Source organism: Salvelinus fontinalis, chromosome 9 (genome assembly GCF_029448725.1).
Source record: "Salvelinus fontinalis isolate EN_2023a chromosome 9, ASM2944872v1, whole genome shotgun sequence".
NCBI classification, from domain to species: domain Eukaryota; kingdom Metazoa; phylum Chordata; class Actinopteri; order Salmoniformes; family Salmonidae; genus Salvelinus; species Salvelinus fontinalis.
This window is the reverse complement of record NC_074673.1, coordinates 37,593,265-37,610,741: the sequence shown is the minus strand read 5'-3', so window position 1 is coordinate 37,610,741 and position 17,477 is coordinate 37,593,265. Positions and strand designations below refer to the sequence as shown.

Here is a 17,477-nt window from a genome sequence, read left to right as displayed (position 1 = left end):
TAATCCCGCTCCAGCTATTACCACGAGCCCGTCCTCCCCAATTAAAGTGCAACTAACCTAACCTCCTGTTATTGTAATTGTTATTCAATGGAAAATGGAACGTTTAGGCTGTATGCTCCTATAGTTTTTTCTTCATCAACATCTGTTCTCTATCTTGTAGGTGATGGTGTATAATACTGTGGCAGCCGTTCTGTACCTCACAGCGTTTCTGGCCAATGCTGCATCAGTCACGCCTTACCAGTAGACATATACAGCTACGGCCATATGGCAGCTGCTAAGGTAAATCAAGAACAGAGCACCTGGTACAGACATACAAAGACACATGCAGACATCGGATCGAAACATTGGCTGCATTTACACAGGCAGCCTAAATGTGATATTTTTTTCACTAATTGGTATTTTGACTAATCAGATCAGTTCTGAAAAATATCTGACATTAAAAGATCTGATGTGATTGGTCAAAAGACCAATTAGTGGAAAAAAGATCAAGTAGTAGGAGGGCCAGAAACAAACTTCTTTGTTTTCTATTCATTCTACCAATAACTGTATAGAATGTGGATATCCGCACTTCCTGTGAAAGGTTTTCTGCTTGACAATGAAAAAATAGCAAGTATTGATTGGAATGTATTCAGACTCAGTCTATATAGCCCTCTGTAAGGGGAGTGCTTGTCTAAACAAGGCCTTCTCATGCGTTTCTGTCACTTATCAACTGATTAGAACTAGGTAAACCAACTATGAAGTCAGCAAGCCTGTCTGTGTGCCTTTTTACGTGTCTGTGGCTGTGTTTGCTATTTACAATAAGGCATATGTCAAGCCCTTGATCTTCCTGGGAGGAACAAGCTAGTCACCATAACATTGGCCCTGTTGCACAAAGACATAGGGCTGTTAATGTGTCTAACAGAGTTTATGAACAGTTTCACCATGCATAGGAGATTAAAGCGTGTTTAAAGACATGCATCTCCTGCCTTTTACAACCCAGGAAATCAGTAGCCCGGTGACTCTAGAGTCAAGACAATAAATATTCCCATCCTACCATTAATATTATTTGGCCAGAGATTTTCACAAACATCATAGATGTAGGTCAGGAGTCAGACATTATCAATATGTAGCATGTATGGCATGACAACAATTGGAAAATGAGCTGGCTAAAGCCCATACAGATATGACAAGTACTGACAACCCACCTGCCTATCCTCGACATTGCCAGTTAAGAAATCAACAATATCAGTTAACTGACAATCGAGAAATAATGAATGCAGGCATGTATTTTATGATAACATTCTGCTCTCATGTCTGATTTGGTCGTACTATGCGTTTGTCACTTGTTCCGTTTTTTCTGCATTGTACCGACATATACGGAGCCAGCGCCTTCTTTTACAACATGGCCTGGAAGTCGAATGGAGGTTATGCAGTCTGCAACTCTGGTGCTGCATAGGACTACTCTACTACTTATCCTGAGAAACCCTCTTCATACACAGAGACTTGTACAGTGTGAACCGTGACAAGACCGTGACAAGAGGAGATACCGAGCCTGCTCATCAAATAACTGTTTTTAAAAAGCTAGACATCAATAGATTTTTGAGATGTCAAGATTATGACTGGAAGGAACACCAGAAGCATTTTGCAGCCCATTCCTGAGTATGTTGCTATGGCAACCCCAGCACTGCACATCTATCAGTACACTCACTCATGACTCACATACTGTACATGCTCCCATACATAACCACTATGATCATATACTCTAGGAAAGTGTCATGAATGATACACTATTTATATTGTAATACTTGTAGATACACATGCATCCCAATGGTCTGTGTAGAACAGGCATTCAGAAATGTTTTTCATTCTGAAGACCAAGAGAATCATATGTTGTGTGCGCTGTGGTTTATCCACACCAGTACACTTTTTTAAAATAAAGTAGAATGTGATTTTACAGAATGACTGAATGTCTTTATTTGAAACCCTTATTTACAGACAATGGGACATAAGCAAATATGCACAAACCGGTGACATTCACTGAGTGCATGACGTAATAAAAATACTGTTTGTTTTAGAAACTTCAGACATATGTGTACGGATGTAAAAATCAGACACAAAACTCAAAGTAATTAATTCAATAAAAAAACCTTGTGCCATGAGGACAAAAGTGTCCATCTTCACCAGAGAATGGCTAGATGTCAAATATACTGATACCATTCCCATTGCAAACCTGCAACAGTTCAAATACAAAAGGTGAGCATGGGCAAGACATGAACACTTATGTTCTGTCACCAGCAGCACTACATTATTTGAAATGAATGTGTATGTTTGTAGGTTTGGGGATGATTCTTAACTGGTTATTTCAGTTCTGTTGTTCTGGAGGTGATGGGTTTAGAGGTTGCAGAGCTGAGAGACCTCACGACTAGGCCATCACTGAGGTCCAGCCCTCGGCCCTCCCTCTCCTGAAGACAGAAGGTATAGGTGCTGAGCATAGACATCACATCATGGCGTCTATGAGAGCACAGGCAGCACCATTGATGCCATCTCCATTTTGAGGTAGTCAATTTTATTTTTCTACTACTTCTATGAGTTGGCAAAGAAACTGAAAGGGTGCACACTGGCACCTTGATGTGTTTTGTTTGAACAGGTATAAAGCCAAGGTTGGCAATTTACTGCCACCTGCAGTTATGGAATGTTTCCTCACAAGTATAATTTATTGGCTGATCCCTCCTGATGACCTGGATGGAATTATGTGATCATTCCTTAAACCTTGGGAAGTCCCACACAGTTGATTACTTCAAAATGGTTCAAGTACTCAATGGCACTGCCCATACTAAACTGGCTTTTGGGCACTAGAGTCCTCCACCTATCTCTATGTTTCTGACACACAACAACATAGAGACAATCCTCTCTAACAAATGATTAGTGCAGATCCTAAAATCAAAAAATCTAAATCGGAAACATTCTGGGTTGTTACTCACTGCTCTGTAGTCAATTAACATTTCCTTGAAGGCCATAAAATCTGTAAAAGAAAGCAACATGTCGAAGATGTCTCCTGACACCTCATCTTTGTGCTGCCTGAAACAAAAAAAATGTTTTGTGAAACGAGAACCAATACATCAATCAATCAATTTTATTTTATATAGCCCTTCGTACATCAGATAATATCTCGAAGTGCTGTACAGAAATCCAGCCTAAAACCCCAAACAGCTAGAATGCAGGTGTAGAAGCACGGTGGCTAGGAAAAACTCCCTAGAAAGGCCAAAACCTAGGAAGAAACCTAGAGAGGAACCAGGCTATGAGGGGTGGCCAGTCCTCTTCTGGCTGTGCCGGGTGGAGATTATAACAGAACTATGCCAAGATGTTCAAAAATGTTCATAAGTGACAAGCATGGTCAAATAATAATCATGAATAATTTTCAGTTGGCTTTTCATAGCTGATCATTAAGAGTTGAAAAAAAACTGAATACATGTTGCACTCTGCAGTGAGGTGTACTTGGTTTACAAGGGGCAATGTGCCACCTAGTGGCAGCATGTAAAGTTACTCCTGAAGGGAAATGTACTTACTTGAGTAAATGGTTAAATGTGCTCATGTTGAAACAGGGAATCCTCTCCATCAGCTGCTGCTCGAGGCGTTTCTCAAGTTTCTCAATCTGAGGTTGAAGTAAACAATATGTATGATCGAGACATACTTTCAGAAAAAAAAAACGCTCTTACAGTACATGAGTTAGTTCAAATAAGGGAGGCAGATTAACATAAACACTGCTTTACATATTCGTTGAAGATGGGTATGTAGGTGAGTTTGTTCTCCTCTGAGTCATCAAACTCCAGATAGTGTTTCTCCATGAAGCTCTGTTGCAGGTGCTGGAAGTCGTCCTCTAAGGTGGAAATTTAGTAACATTAGCAATTCATTTAACCTTTACACATTGAAACATGTCTAAGACTGCAATTTACCCATGATGATGTCTTCAATACTCCCAATGACAGCATCAAAGGCAGCATCAGCATCTGATGAGCTAGGGAGGTTAAAACATACCGTAGTCAGCAACCAAACAACATAAACCATCATTATCTTCTAACCTAGTTACCTCACTCACTTCTTCCTCAGACACACATACTTTGAAACAGCAAAATTCTCTTCCTCTAAGTCCATCATTTCAACGATGTTCTTTCCATCACCCAGCAGATCTAAAAAATAAGTCATTGCACAATAACATTAGATATGGCAAAGAATTAGAAATTACAAACGATCTCAATGAGATAACATGTCAACACATTAGCTAGCTAGCCTAATGGAAGCTAATATTAAATTAGCATGCAAACAAGTTACCACACTAAAGGCTAACAAGCTCAGCAATAGATAGCAATCATTCCCATCCGACTTTATTTTTATGATTTACAATTTGTCAAGTTACTTACTTCGCTCTTTCACGTCCATTGTAAATCTACTTAGCTAGCTAACGTATAGGTTTGTCTGATTTTCGGTAATCGCTTCCAAGGCACCAAATTACCAAGGCAACGAAATAAACGCTCCCTTCAGAAAATTAAGTCCCTTGAGGAAACGGATCCCAGCTAATTAGTTCCGGAAATACAGTTGAGTACGGTACGGTCAGGCTCTCAACATCGTGTGAACTGAAATTAACGTTCAATGTTTAAGTGCGTTAATAGGTCCTTTATTGCAATCATGGACTACATTTATTTCTCTTTCCGTCCCATGATAATGCGGCATGGCATACACATCATACATTCTGGCTGATGATGCGTTTAATAGTGATGTAGCTAGCCTGCTAAATCTTGTCAATAAAATTGGCATCATTGACAAGCAACACAATACATTTATTACAATTATCATAACCCAGAAAACAATGATTATTCAGTAAATCACATCTTTGTGACCCCTGGGGCTACTCCATTAAAGACAGATACAATTGAACTTTTAACTCGTAATTTCTTCCATGACTAACTCATTGTCAGGAATGAACTGGAGACAACTGGTCCTCCATATATACACACTGTGGCCAAATGCAGTCATTAGTATTGATCGAGATGTAGTACCTTCTGATTTTCCACAACCACTTCATATAACCCCGTAAATAAAATGTGATTAGCTGTGATTTCAATAACCCCAATTTCATTACATTTTGTTTGAATTGTAGATAAATATAATAGTATTTTGAATAACAGTTATTTAAAAAAAAATTCAATCTCATTTATAACAGCATGGTTACTCAATCAACCCAGAAATGGTTCAAGTAGAGAGAGGTACACAAATCTGTGCTCAGTTAGTATTGTATGATCGAGCAGGGCCTTAACATCATTGTCACAGCCAACTGAGCCAACCAAGGCTGTCTCTTCGTTGTTGTGCCTTTACGTTTAGTCAGAATAAAACAAGAGAATCACAGATACATGTAAAACCTCTGAGCAGAGATACACAGGACACATTGACCAGAGGCTAAGGGAGGGAACATTAGGCAGATCCATGTGCAGACACTGAGTTTATGACATTAAGATTGATGGGGTGATTCTGGAAATGCTGCTGCCTGGTAATGTCTCTAATTGTCTTCCTCCCACTGCCCCCTCAGTCTTCAAGCACTTTTTTGCTCCCAGATGGGATGTGGGGCCCCATCTCCTCACAGAGAGAACGCGCCATGGAGTGCAGCAGAAGAAAAGGTTACCACTCCTTGTCCTATTCTCCCTACACTATCCCCAACACTGTATCTCTCCTGGAGCTCTGTCAGGTCCCATCACTCCCTCCTCACATTAGGCCCAGGGTCCGATCAGGAACCCTGGCACAGCCTCACAGTCCTATTGGTCGGGTTGATTACTGGGATAAAGGTGATAGGAGGAGGGGAGGAGCGTTCATGTCCTGGTTTGAAGGTGATGTGTCAGGACACGTGTGAGATGAGTCTGACACGGGTCAGGATGTCCTGGCGACACAACGGGCACGTCTCCAGCTGTAAGGCACACTCCATACACATCCCACTAAGGATACAAACACACACAGAGACCACGTAAGGAGCCGTAACACACAGGCAAATGGATAGATACTCAATACAGGTACAAGGGGTGAAACAGATAGGGAAGTTGTTGTACCTGTGTCCGCAGGGTCTCAGCTCTGTATCGGCCATCTGGTCACAGCAGAGGGTGCAGCAGTTGTCTCTGATGCTCACCTGCTTGAGCAGGGCCAGGCGCCGGTGTCTGAGAAACACACACAAGCACAAACAGTCACTAAATGGTACATGGGAGTTCACATAATGTGCAGTTGTCCTGTTCAACTAGAGTGATCATTTCAAGCCTAACCATTTTGCCCAAGGCTACATTAGCTCAGACTTACCTGGGAAGGATAATCTTCTCATCAGACGCCAGTGAGGCAAAGTCATTGAAGGTGCTGAACTTGACAGACGGGGGATGGCGGAAGGGCTTCGCCCCAAAGTTAAACTCACATTGTTGGTAGGACATGAAACTTGCTGCTGCAAAGAAGCCAGACCTGGAAAAAGAAAGGAAGTAGGAAGACTAATGAGGATATTGGACGTAGCATTGAGTTACTGAAATGTACAGTATGTCAATACTTGTGTGGGGTGCATTTGAATTATGGCCAGAAAATAGAGCAAGCAGGAGCAGGGTGTGTATACTCACGTTGCAGAGGAAAACACCTGCTTCTCTGAGGGGAGCTGATGTCCATTCAGGTAGAAAAGCATCTGCTTCTTACTGAGGTCCAGTAGGAAACCTATGGCATCTCCTACAGATCAAAGAAAGTGTAAGGCTTAAGCATATGCTTGTAAGAGACAGTAGTTCGGTAACAAATGTGTGTAAGCCGAGGTGTTGACAGACATCTCCCCATTACAGCCTGCCTCTGAGCTACAACATGAAACTGTATGGAGTTTGGGATGCACTTACCCTCTTTCCAGCAGGGGTGGGAGTGTGGTTTACTGCGAGCGTTGTACCAGATTAGCTGCCTGCAGCCATCATATGCACATGAGTATTCATCATCTCCTATCCCATAACCCTCCTGAAAAACACACATTATGGCATTCAGTCTCTAGCAGAAATAAACACTGCTTGCTGTGTGTATCAGTACAGCATGTAAGCACGTACATGGTTAAGGAACTTGCTGTCCTTGGTGGCCCAGCCAATCTGCATGACCCCGGAGGTGACCACTGTGACCTCATAGTACCACACGCCTGAGTCCACACAGAAGGTACAGCGGACACTCTCAAAGGAGGACGCGTCGCAGCGCGCCTTGGGAGAGGGGAGAAAAGGGCAGATCCATTATCTCTATGGAACAAGATGATACTGATCAGTGTAATACTGGCATTTAGCATGACAAACAAAGTATAATCATTTATTGTGTGCGCAACAGGGATCATTCTAGTCATACTGCTCTGTCAGGCGTGTTACAGAGAGATGCCCCCTCACCTCCAGTCCACTGGGAGAGATCTTGAGATACTCGCTGACGTCGTTGCTGTTCAGCATGGCGTTGATGTTGCTCAAGTTCACCTTCTCGTAGGTGAACTGACGGCCATCTTTCAGGACTGAGGAGACAGGATAGAGGGAATATTAACAGTCAGTGGATGAGAACTGTCCTCCCTAACATGATGTAGCCTACTACTCACAGAGGTTATCCAGGCTCCATTGGGAACAGAAGCCGACCTGGCGCTTCAGGTAGTCTGTGTGGTCAGCCCACGATTCCAGAACCCCCAGTCGGTCACTTATACACGACTCAGACACTGTTAGCTTGTTCTCACCTGCAACAGGGAAATATAACAGTTACTAGTCCGTTTTGTGGCCAATGGGATAGCATAGCAACCTTCAGAAGGATGTGCAGGATAAGGGGACAAACTTACTGGTCTGTGAGAACTTCTCCAAGGCTATGAGGGCAAAGAGCATTACAGTAGGATGGGCCTCAGAACTCTGGGAACAGAGATGTTCAGATAAATTAGACAAGGCCTCATTCTACAGAAAAATGACATGTAACCCAAGTATATGACTATTGACAGCGCAACAGCATTTGTGTGGTTCTACATGTTTGTTGTGGTCTCACCAGGCTCTCCAGCAGGTACCCCAGTGTTCCAGGGCTCAGGAGTCCAATGCTGGCTGGACCTGAGACATGTGGAGTGGGCGTTAGGTGAAGGAACAACGCTAAGGGCCACAGTAAAGGCACAGGATTGCACCCCCCAACAAAAATTATTATATATAATATGTTTCACATGCGCCGAATACAATGGGTGTAGGCTTTACCGTGAAATGCTTGCTTACGAGCCCTTCCCAACGATACCGAGTTAAAAAATAATAATACAAAGAAAAACAGTAACACAACGCTTCCAGAGAAAGACAAAGTGTAATTCAAAGTTTGGGGTGTAAACAAACAGACATTGAATAGTAGAGGCAACCTCTGTTGGGTATGTCAGACAGACTGAGTTGTCTCACCCTGGCCACCCTCTCCCCAGCCCAGTGCTGCAGGCTCAGCAGAACTGTCAGAGCAAAGGCAGAGCATTTAGGCCGTGTCATGACAAGCATACAACTCAAACCTGCAGGATCAGCTCTTTCAGTTCACAATGACCGTTTGGTATGCCAAATACTGGTTGGGGAACTAGGGTCAAATAACCTGTGGCACTTGAGAGCATTTTAATTTTTCACTGTTGATTATGTGAGTTCAAGAGTGTGTGTGTGTGTATGTGTGTCTGGGGTTTACCATTCTTGTGGGGACCAGAAGTCATCAAGTTTAGTAAAACAAGTGGGGACATTTCGCCAGTCCCCACAAGGAAAAATATTTTTTTAGGCTTAAGGGTTTAAAGTTACAATTAGGGTTAGGTAAGGTTAGGTTAAGAAAAATAGGATTTTGAATGGGAATCAATTGTGCCTTCATGGATAGTAAAACAAACGTGTGTGTGTGTAAGAGAATGAAGGAGATCAGGTTACATCCACACTTACCAGCCAGTTTCTCAGCCAGGCAGCCCAGTACAGCAGTAGTGTTGCGGTGCTTAGAAGGGATGATGGCATCCTGGCGGGCCACAGTGGCACTCAAGCTCAGCATCTCGGACAGCTTCTGTAGAGCATCCTGACAAAGGAGGGGAAACCAGCACTGTTTTGAACGCCCAACACAGGAAAACAATGTCTCTTGAAATCTATTGAAACTTCATATAGTCTTTTCTTTCATAATACAGTTCCTTCAGAAAGTATTCATACCCCTTGATTTATTCTACCTTTTGTTGTGTTACAGGCTGAATTCAAAGTGTATTATTTTTCCCTCACCCATCTACACACAATACCCTTTAATGACAAAGTGAAAACATGTTTTTAGAAAAGTTAGCAAAATTTATTGAAAATGAAATACAGAAAATCTATTTTACATAAGTAATCACACCCGAGTCAACATTTTGTAGATGCTCCTTTGGCAGTGATTACAGCTGTGAGGCTTTCTTGGTAAGTCTAAGAGCTTTTTACACCTGTGCAACATTTCCCCATTATTCTTTAAAAAAATATTCAAGCTCTATCAAATTAGTTTTTGGTCGTTGCTAGACAACCATTTTCAGGTCTTGCCATAATTTTAGAAGTAGATTTAAGTCAACTGTAACTCGGCCACTCAGGAACATTCACCGTCTTCTTGGAAAGCAACTCGTGTAGATTTGTCCTTGTGTTTTAGGTTGTCGTCTTGCTCAAAGTTGAAATCATCTCCCAGTGTCTGGTGGAAAGCAGACTGAACCAGGCTTTTCTCTAGGATTTTGCCTGTGCTTAGCTCCATTCCGTTTCTTTTTTTAATCCGGAAAAACTCCGTAGGTCTTAACAATTACAAGCATACCCATAACATGATGCAGCCACCACTATGTTTGAAAATATGGAGAGTGGTTCTCAGTAATGTTGTATTGGATTTGCCCCAAACATAACATTTTGTAGTCAGGACAAAAAGTAAATTGCTTTGCCACATTTTTTTGCAGTATTACTTTAGTGTCTTGTTGGAAACAGGATGCATGTTTTGGAATATTTTTATTCAGTACAGGCTTTGTTCTTTTTACTCTGTCAATTAGGTTAGTATTGTGGAGTAACTACAACGTTGTTGATCCATCCTCAGTTTTCTACTGTCACAGCTATCAACTCTAACTGTTTTAAAGTCACCATTGGCCTCGTGGTGAACTCCTTGAGCTTTTTCCTTCCTCTCTGGCAACTGAGTTAGTAAGGACGCCTGTATGTTTGTGTATGGGTGTATTGGTACACCATCCAAAATGTAATTAATAACTGCACCATGATCAAAGGGATATTCAATGTCTGATTTTTGTATTTTTATCTACCAATAGGTGCCTGTCTTTGCAAGGCATTGGATATTCTCCCTCTGTGGTTGAATCAGTGTTCACTGCTCAACTGAGGGACCTTACAGATAATTGTATGTGTGGGGGACAGAGACAAGGTTGTCATTCAAAAATCATGTTAAACACTATTATTGCACACAGAGTGAGTCCATGTAACATATTACGTCACTTGTTAAGAAATGTTTTACCCCTGAACTTATTTATGCTTGCCATAACAAAAGGGTTGAATATGTATTGTGTCAAGACATTTCAGCCTTTCATTTTTAATTATTAATTATGAATACATTTTTTATATATATATTTTTTTTTACATAAATCCACATTGACATTATGGGGTATTGTGTGTAGGCCAGTGACAAAAAATATATATTTAAATCAACTTTAATATCAGGCTGTAACGTAACATGTGGGAAAAAATCTAAGGGTGTGAATATGTTTTGAAGGCACAGTACACATAGTGTACAAAACATTAGGAACACCTTACTAATATTGAGTTGCACCCCATTTTGCCCTCAGAACAGCCTCAATTTAATTTTTATTTATTTATTTAACCTTTATTTAACCAGGCAGGCAAGTTGAGAACAAGTTCTTATTTACAATTGTGACCTGGCCAAGATAAAGCAAAGCAGTTCGACACATACTACAACAGAGTTACACATGGAGTTAAAAAAATAAAAAAATACAAAGTCTATATACAATGTGAGCAAATGAGGTGAGATAAGGGAGGTAAAGGCAAAAAAAGGCCATGGTGGCGAAGTAAATACAATATGGCAAGTAAAACACTGGAATGGTAGATTTGGAGTGGAAGAATGTGCAAAGTAGAAATAATGGGGTGCAAAGGAGCAAAATAATTGAATAAATAAATACAGTAGGGGAAGAGGTAGTTTGGGCTAAATTATAGATGGGCTATGTACAAAGTGCAGTAATCTGTGAGCTGCTCTGACAGCTGGTGCTTAAAGCTAGTGAGGGAGATAAGTGTTTCCAGTTTCAGATTTAGAGATTTTTGTAGTTCGTTCCAGTCATTGGCAGCAGAGAACTGGAAGGAGAGGCGGCCAAAGGAGGAATTGGCTTTGGGGGTGACCAGAGAGATATACCTGCTGGAGCGCGTGCTACAGGTGGGTGCTGCTATGGTGACCAGCGAGCTGAGATAAGGGGGGACTTTACCTAGCTGGGTCTTGTAGATGACCTGGAGCCAGTGGGTTTGGCGACGAGTATGAAGTGAGGGCCAGCCAACGAGAGCGTACAGGTCGCAGTGGTGGGTAGTATATGGGGCTTTGGTGACAAAACAGATGGCACTGTGATCCAATTTATTGAGTAGGGTATTGGAGGCTATTTTGTAAATGACATCGCCGAAGTCGAGGATCGGTAGGATGGTCAGTTTTACGAGTGTATGTTTGGCAGCATTAGTGAAGGATGCTTTGTTGCGAAATAGGAAGCCAATTCTAGATTGAACTTTGGATTGGAGATGTTTGATGTGAGTCTGGAAGGAGAGTTTACAGTCTAACCAGACACCTATGTATTTGTAGTTGTCCATATATTCTAAGTCAGAACCGTCCAGAGTAGTGATGTTGGACAGGAAGGCAGGTACAGGCAGCGATCGGTTGAAGAGCATACATTTAGTTTTACTTGTATTTAAGAGCAGTTGGAGGCCACGGAAGGAGTGTTGTATGGCATTGAAGCTCGTCTGGAGGGTTGTTAACACAGTGTCCAAAGAAGGGCCAGAAGTATACAGAATGGTGTCGTCTGCGAAGAGGTGGATCAGAGACTCACCAGCAGCAAGAGTGACATCATTGATGTATACAGAGAAGAGAGTAGGCCCAAGAATTGAACCCTGTGGCACCCACATAGAGACTGCCAGAGGCCCGGACAACAGGCCTTCCGATTTGACACACTGAACTCTATCAGAGAAGTAGTTGGTGAACCAGGCGAGGCAATCATTTGAGAAACTAAGGCTATCGAGTCTGCCGATCAGGATGTGGTGATTGACAGAGTCGAAAGCCTTGGCCAGGTCAATGAATACGGCTGCACAGTATTGTTTCTTATCGATGGCAGTTAAGATATCGTTTAGGACCTTGAGCGTGGCTGAGGTGCACCCATGACCAGTTCTGAATCCAGATTGCATAGCGGAGAAGGTGCGGTGGGATTCAAAATGCTCGGTAATCTGTTTGTTGACTTGGCTTTCGAAGACCTTAGAAAGGCAGGGTAGGATAGATATAGGTCTGTAGAAGTTTGGGTCAAGAGTGCCCCCCCCCCCCTTTGAAGAGGGGGATGACCACAGCTGCTTTCCAATCTTTGGGAATCTCAGATGACACAAAAGAGAGGTTGAACAGGCTAGTAATAGGGGTTGCAACAATTTCAGCAGATCATTTTAGAAAGGGTCCAGATTGTCTAGCCCGGCTGATTTGTAGGGGTCCAGATTTTGTAGCTGTTTCAGAACATCAGCTGACTGGATTTGGGAGAAGGAGAAATAGGGAAGGCTTGGGCGAGTTGCTGTGGGGGGTGCAGTGCTGTTGACCGGGGTAGGGGTAGCCAGGTGGAAAGCATGGCCAGCCGTAGAAAAATGAAATTCTCAATTATAGTGGATTTATCGGTGGTGACAGAGTTTCCTATCCTCAGTGCAGTGGGCAGCTGGGAGGATGTGTTCTTATTCTCCATGGACTTTACAGTGTCCCAGAACTTTTTGGAGATTGTGTTGCAGGAAGCAAATTTCTGCTTGAAAAAGCTAGCCTTGGCTTTTCTAACTGCCATTGTATATTGGTTTCTAACTCCCCTGAAAAGTTGCATATCACGGGGGCTGTTCGATGCTAATGCAGAACGCCACAGGATGTTTTTGTGTTGGTTAAGGGCAGTCAGGTCTGGAGAGAACCAAGGGCTATATCTGTTCATGGTTCTAAATGTCTTGAATGGGGCATGCTTATTTAAGATGGCGAGGAAGGCATTTAAAAAAAAACAAAAAAAAACAGGCATCCTCTACTGACGGGATGAGGTCAATATCCATCCAGGATACCCGACCAGGTCGATTAGAAAGGCCTGCTCACTGAAGTGTTTCAGGGAGCATTTGACAGTGATGAACGGAAAGGCTCTGGAGCAACGAACCACCCTTGCTGTCTCTGCCTGGCCGGTTCCCCTCTCTCCACTGGGATTCCCTGCCTCTAACGCTATTACAGGGGCTGAGTCACTGGCTTACTGGTGCTCTTTCATGCCGTCCCTGGGAGGGGTGCGTCACTTGAGTGGGTTGAGTTACTGACGTGATCTTCCTGTCTGGGTTGGCGCCCCCCCTTGGTTTGTGCTGTGGTGGAGATCTTTGTGGGCTATACTCGGCCTTGTCTCAGGATTGTAAGTTGGTGGTTGAAGGTATCCCTCTAGTGGTGCGGGGGCTGTGCTTTGGCAAAGTGGGTGGGGTTTTTCCTTCCTGTTTGGCCCTGTCCGGGGGTATCTTCGGATGGGGCCACAGTGTCTCCTGACCGCTCCTGTCTCAGCCTCCAGTATTTATGCTGCAGTAGTTTGTGTCAGGGGGCTAGGGTCAGTTGGTTATACCTGGAGTACTTCTCCTGTCTTATCCAGTGCCCTGTGTGAATTTAAGTATGCTCTCTCTAATTCTCTCGTTCTTTCTCTCTCTCTGAGAACCTGAGCCCTAGGACCATACGTCACGGCAAACCGGGCATGATGACTCCTTGCTGTCCCCAGTCCACCTGGCCTTGCTGCTGTTCCAGTTTCAACTGCTCTGCCTGCGGTTATGGAACCACTACCTGTCCCAGACCAGCTGCTTTCAACTCTTAATGATCGGCTATGAAAAGCCAACTGACTTTTATTCCTGATTATTATTTGACCATGCTTGTCATTTATGAACATTTTGAAAATCTTGGCTCTCTCTAATTTTCTCTTTCTCTCTCTCTCTCTCGGAGGACCTGAGCCCTAGGACCATACGTCAGGACTACCGGGCATGATGACTCCTTGCTGTCCCCAGTCCGCCTGGCCTTGCTGCTATTCCAGTTTCAACTGTTCTGCCTGCGGTTACGGAACCCCTACCTGTCCCAGACCTGCTGTTTTCAACTCTTAATGATCGGCTATGAAAAGCCAACTGAAAATTATTCATGATTATTATTTGACCATGCTTGTCACTTATGAACATTTTGAACATCTTGGCATAGTTCTGTTATAATCTCCACCCGGCACAGCCAGAAGAGGACTGGCCACCCCTCATAGCCTGGTTCCTCTCTAGGTTTCTTCCTAGGTTTTGGGCTTTCTAGGGAGTTTTTCCTAGCAACCGTGCTACTACACCTGCATTGCTTGCTGTTTGGGGTTTTAGGCTGGGTTTCTGTACAGCACTTCGAGATATTAGCTGATGTACGAAGGGCTATATAAAATAAACTTGATTGATTGATTGATGAGTCGAGGTCGTTTGACCGCTGACCCATTATGGATGCAGGCAATGAGGCAGTGATCGCTGAGATCTATGTTGAAAACAGCAGAGGTGTATTTAGAGGGCAAGTTGGTTAGGATGATATCTATGAGAGGGTGCCCGTGTTTACAACTTTGGGGCGGTACCTGGTAGGTTCATTGATAATTTGTGTGAGATTGAAGGCATCAAGCTTAGATTATAGGATGGCCGGGGTGTTAAGCATGTCCCAGTGTAGGTCACCTAGCAGCACGAGCTCTGAAGATAGATGGGGGGGCAATCAGTTCATATATGGTGTCCAGAGCACAGCTGGGGACAGAGGGTGGTCTATAGCAGGCGGCAACGGTGAGAGACTTGTTTTTAGAGAGGTGGATTTTTAAAAGTAGAAGTTCAAATTGTTTGGGTACAGACCTGGATAGTAGTTCAGAACCCTGCAGGCTATCTCTGCAGTAGATTGCAACACCGCCCCCTTGGCCGTTCTATCTTGTCTGAAAATGTTGTAGTTAGGGATGGAGATTTCAGAGTTTTTGGTGGTCTTCCTAAGCCAGGATTCAGACACGGCTAGGACTTCCGGGTTGGCAGAGTGTGCTAAAGCAGTGAATAAAACAAACTTAGGGAGGAGGCTTCTAATGTTAACATGCATGAAACCAAGGCTATTACGATTACAGAAGTCGTCAAAAGAAAGCGCCTGGGGAATAGGTGTGGAGCTAGGCACTGCAGGGCCTGGATTCACCTCTACATCACCAGAGGAACAGAAGAGAAGTAGGATAAGGGTACGGCTTAAAGCTATGAGAATTGGTCATCTAGGACATCCGGAACAGAGAGTAAAAGGAGCAGGTTTCTAGGGACGATAAAATAGCTTCAAGGTATAATGTACAGACAAAGGTATGGTAGGATGTGAATACAGTGGAGGTAAACCTAGGTATTGAGTGATGAGAGAGATATTGTCTCTAGAAACATCATTGAAACCAGGTGATGTCATCGCATGTGTGGGTGGTGGAACTGAAAGGTTGGATAAGGTATAATGAGCAGGGCTAGAGGCTCTACAGTGAAATAAGCCAATAAACACTAACCAGAACAGCAATGGACAAGGCATATTGACATTAAGGAGAGGCATGCTTAGCCGAGTGATCATAAGGGTCCAGTGAGTAGTGAGGTTGGTTGGGGTCACGGCAATTCAGACAGCTAGCCGGGCCATGGGTAGCAAGCTGGCAGAGGATGGAGGTCTGTTTTTAGCCACCTCGTGCGTTTCCGTTGGTAGATTAGTGGGGTTCCGTGTGGTAGAGGGGACCAATCCAATTGGCTAAATAGTTATAGTGGCCCAAGAAAATTGTCCGATAGACCTATTCAGATAACAGCCGATAAGACCGCTAACGAATAGCGGGCCGCAGATGGGCGTTCAGGTTACGTCGCGACGGAGGTGCCAGTTGGATAGCTCCCTCGGGCAGATAACGTCGGTAGTCCAGTCATGAAGGCCCGGTGGGGGCTCCGCATTGGCAGTAAAACAGGTTCGGATAGGTGATTGTAGCCCAGGAGTGGCTGATGGAACTCTTCAGCTGGCTAGCTCCGGAATAATTGATGTTTGCTCCAGGACCGACGTTAGCCAATAGTCACTCGGATAGCAGCTAGCTAGCTGCAAGATCCAGGTGTAAATGTCCAGAGCTTGCGGTAGAAATCCAGGGATATGGAGAGAAAATAGTTCTGGTATGCTCTGGCCTGAGTCGCGTTGTACAAAACTGGCGATAGCTTTTCGAGCTAAAGGATAGCTGATGACTGCCAACCGTGGCAGTCATCAGGGGCATGGACACTACAAGGTTTCGAAACATTCCACAGGGATGCTGGCCCATGTGGATTCCAATGTTTCCCACAGTTGTGTCAAGTTGGCTGGATGTCCTTTGAGTGGTGGACCATTCTTGATACACACCGGAATCGATCGAGCGTGAAAAGCCTAGCAGCATTGCAATTCTTGACACACTCAAACCAGTGCGCCTGGCACCTACCAACATACCCCATTCAAAAGCACTTAAAATATTTTTTCTTGCCCATTCACCCTCTGAATGGCACACATACACAATCCATGTCTCAATTGTATCAAGGCTTAAAAATACTTTAACCCGAAAATACTATGCATGGAAGTAACTGAATTGTTTTCATTATTAGCTTTAAAAAAAAGTGACTATAGCAAGCCTATCCTCTCATATTATTAAACATGCAACTATTGTAATGAAGCAGAGAATGTAATACATCATTTACAAACATTTCCTAAATTACAATGTGGGAAAACACTGTTCTAAAAGATGCACCTGATGAGAGCCGTTTCATGTGACAGAGTGATGAACGTCTCCGTTAGAAACTTAGAAAGAGGGAAAACGTAAATATGCAACAAATTAGATGGGTTGTTAATATGACTAGGATTGTGCCTTTGGCTTCTGGACAATCTAAAAAAGTAGATATGAACAGTAGAACTGGAGAGAAATGCTGTGAAACTTTGGTTGCTGGCACAGCTGTTCTTAGCTGCTTCGTGCTGCTCCTCTTTCATTGCTGCTCCCTGCAGCCTGCTTCGGAGTTGCTTAGCAACGAGTCTCCGCTCTGGCTTGCTCGTGGATCACTGACTAGAGACCGCCATTAGTTGAGGTACGAAAGGTACTTTCTACTTTAAAGTCACTGTACATTACTATTTTCGACTAAATAATAATTTCGGTCAACCAAGACTCTGTTCCTGTTTTATGAGTGACGAGATTTGTTCAATTCTGGCACCAATTTAATTGAACGAAATAATGCAAATTCACTTATAGA

General features: G+C 43.3%; 2 protein-coding genes across 5 annotated transcripts in view; both read right to left on the bottom strand.

The window, feature by feature from the left end:
- Positions 1-1,925: 1,925 nt before the first annotated feature.
- On the bottom strand, positions 1,926-4,537 carry LOC129862532 (ADP-ribosylation factor-like protein 2-binding protein). Of its 4 annotated transcripts, none has more exons than XM_055934301.1 (8): positions 4,398-4,537; positions 4,076-4,166; positions 3,933-3,994; positions 3,750-3,856; positions 3,546-3,631; positions 2,961-3,057; positions 2,334-2,441; positions 1,926-2,209 (listed from the first exon to the last, which is right to left on the bottom strand). In XM_055934301.1, exons 1-7 carry the CDS (start codon positions 4,414-4,416, stop codon positions 2,337-2,339), a joined length of 567 nt encoding a protein of 188 aa, XP_055790276.1. In that variant the 5' UTR covers positions 4,417-4,537; the 3' UTR covers positions 1,926-2,209; positions 2,334-2,336. The 4 variants fall into 4 exon arrangements, with proteins under 4 accessions (XP_055790276.1, XP_055790277.1, XP_055790274.1 ...); XM_055934302.1 differs by having other exon boundaries at positions 4,097-4,166; XM_055934299.1 differs by lacking the exons at positions 1,926-2,209; positions 2,334-2,441 and having other exon boundaries at positions 2,450-3,057.
- A 98-nt stretch (positions 4,538-4,635) lies between these two features.
- Positions 4,636-17,477, bottom strand: part of rspry1 (ring finger and SPRY domain containing 1) — a 35,598-nt gene continuing 22,756 nt past the window's right edge. The window contains exons 5-15 of the mRNA XM_055934298.1: positions 8,910-9,036; positions 8,020-8,078; positions 7,823-7,889; positions 7,592-7,723; positions 7,395-7,510; positions 7,074-7,217; positions 6,876-6,987; positions 6,615-6,717; positions 6,313-6,465; positions 6,072-6,176; positions 4,636-5,960 (exon numbers count right to left, since the gene is read on the bottom strand). Of these exons, the coding sequence (XP_055790273.1) occupies positions 5,864-5,960; positions 6,072-6,176; positions 6,313-6,465; positions 6,615-6,717; positions 6,876-6,987; positions 7,074-7,217; positions 7,395-7,510; positions 7,592-7,723; positions 7,823-7,889; positions 8,020-8,078; positions 8,910-9,036 (1,215 nt within the window). The 3' untranslated portion in view covers positions 4,636-5,863. The remainder of the gene's footprint in view (positions 5,961-6,071; positions 6,177-6,312; positions 6,466-6,614; positions 6,718-6,875; positions 6,988-7,073; positions 7,218-7,394; positions 7,511-7,591; positions 7,724-7,822; positions 7,890-8,019; positions 8,079-8,909; positions 9,037-17,477) is intronic.

Bases quoted from the DNA above. Each gene is read 5' to 3' on its own strand.
- LOC129862532 (XM_055934299.1), bottom strand. The intron at 3,857-3,932 runs GTAAATTGCAGT...TTTCCACCTTAG, and splicing joins TATTGAAGACATCATCATGG to AGGACGACTTCCAGCACCTG. The intron at 3,632-3,749 runs GTAAAGCAGTGT...CTTCAACCTCAG, and splicing joins TACCCATCTTCAACGAATAT to ATTGAGAAACTTGAGAAACG.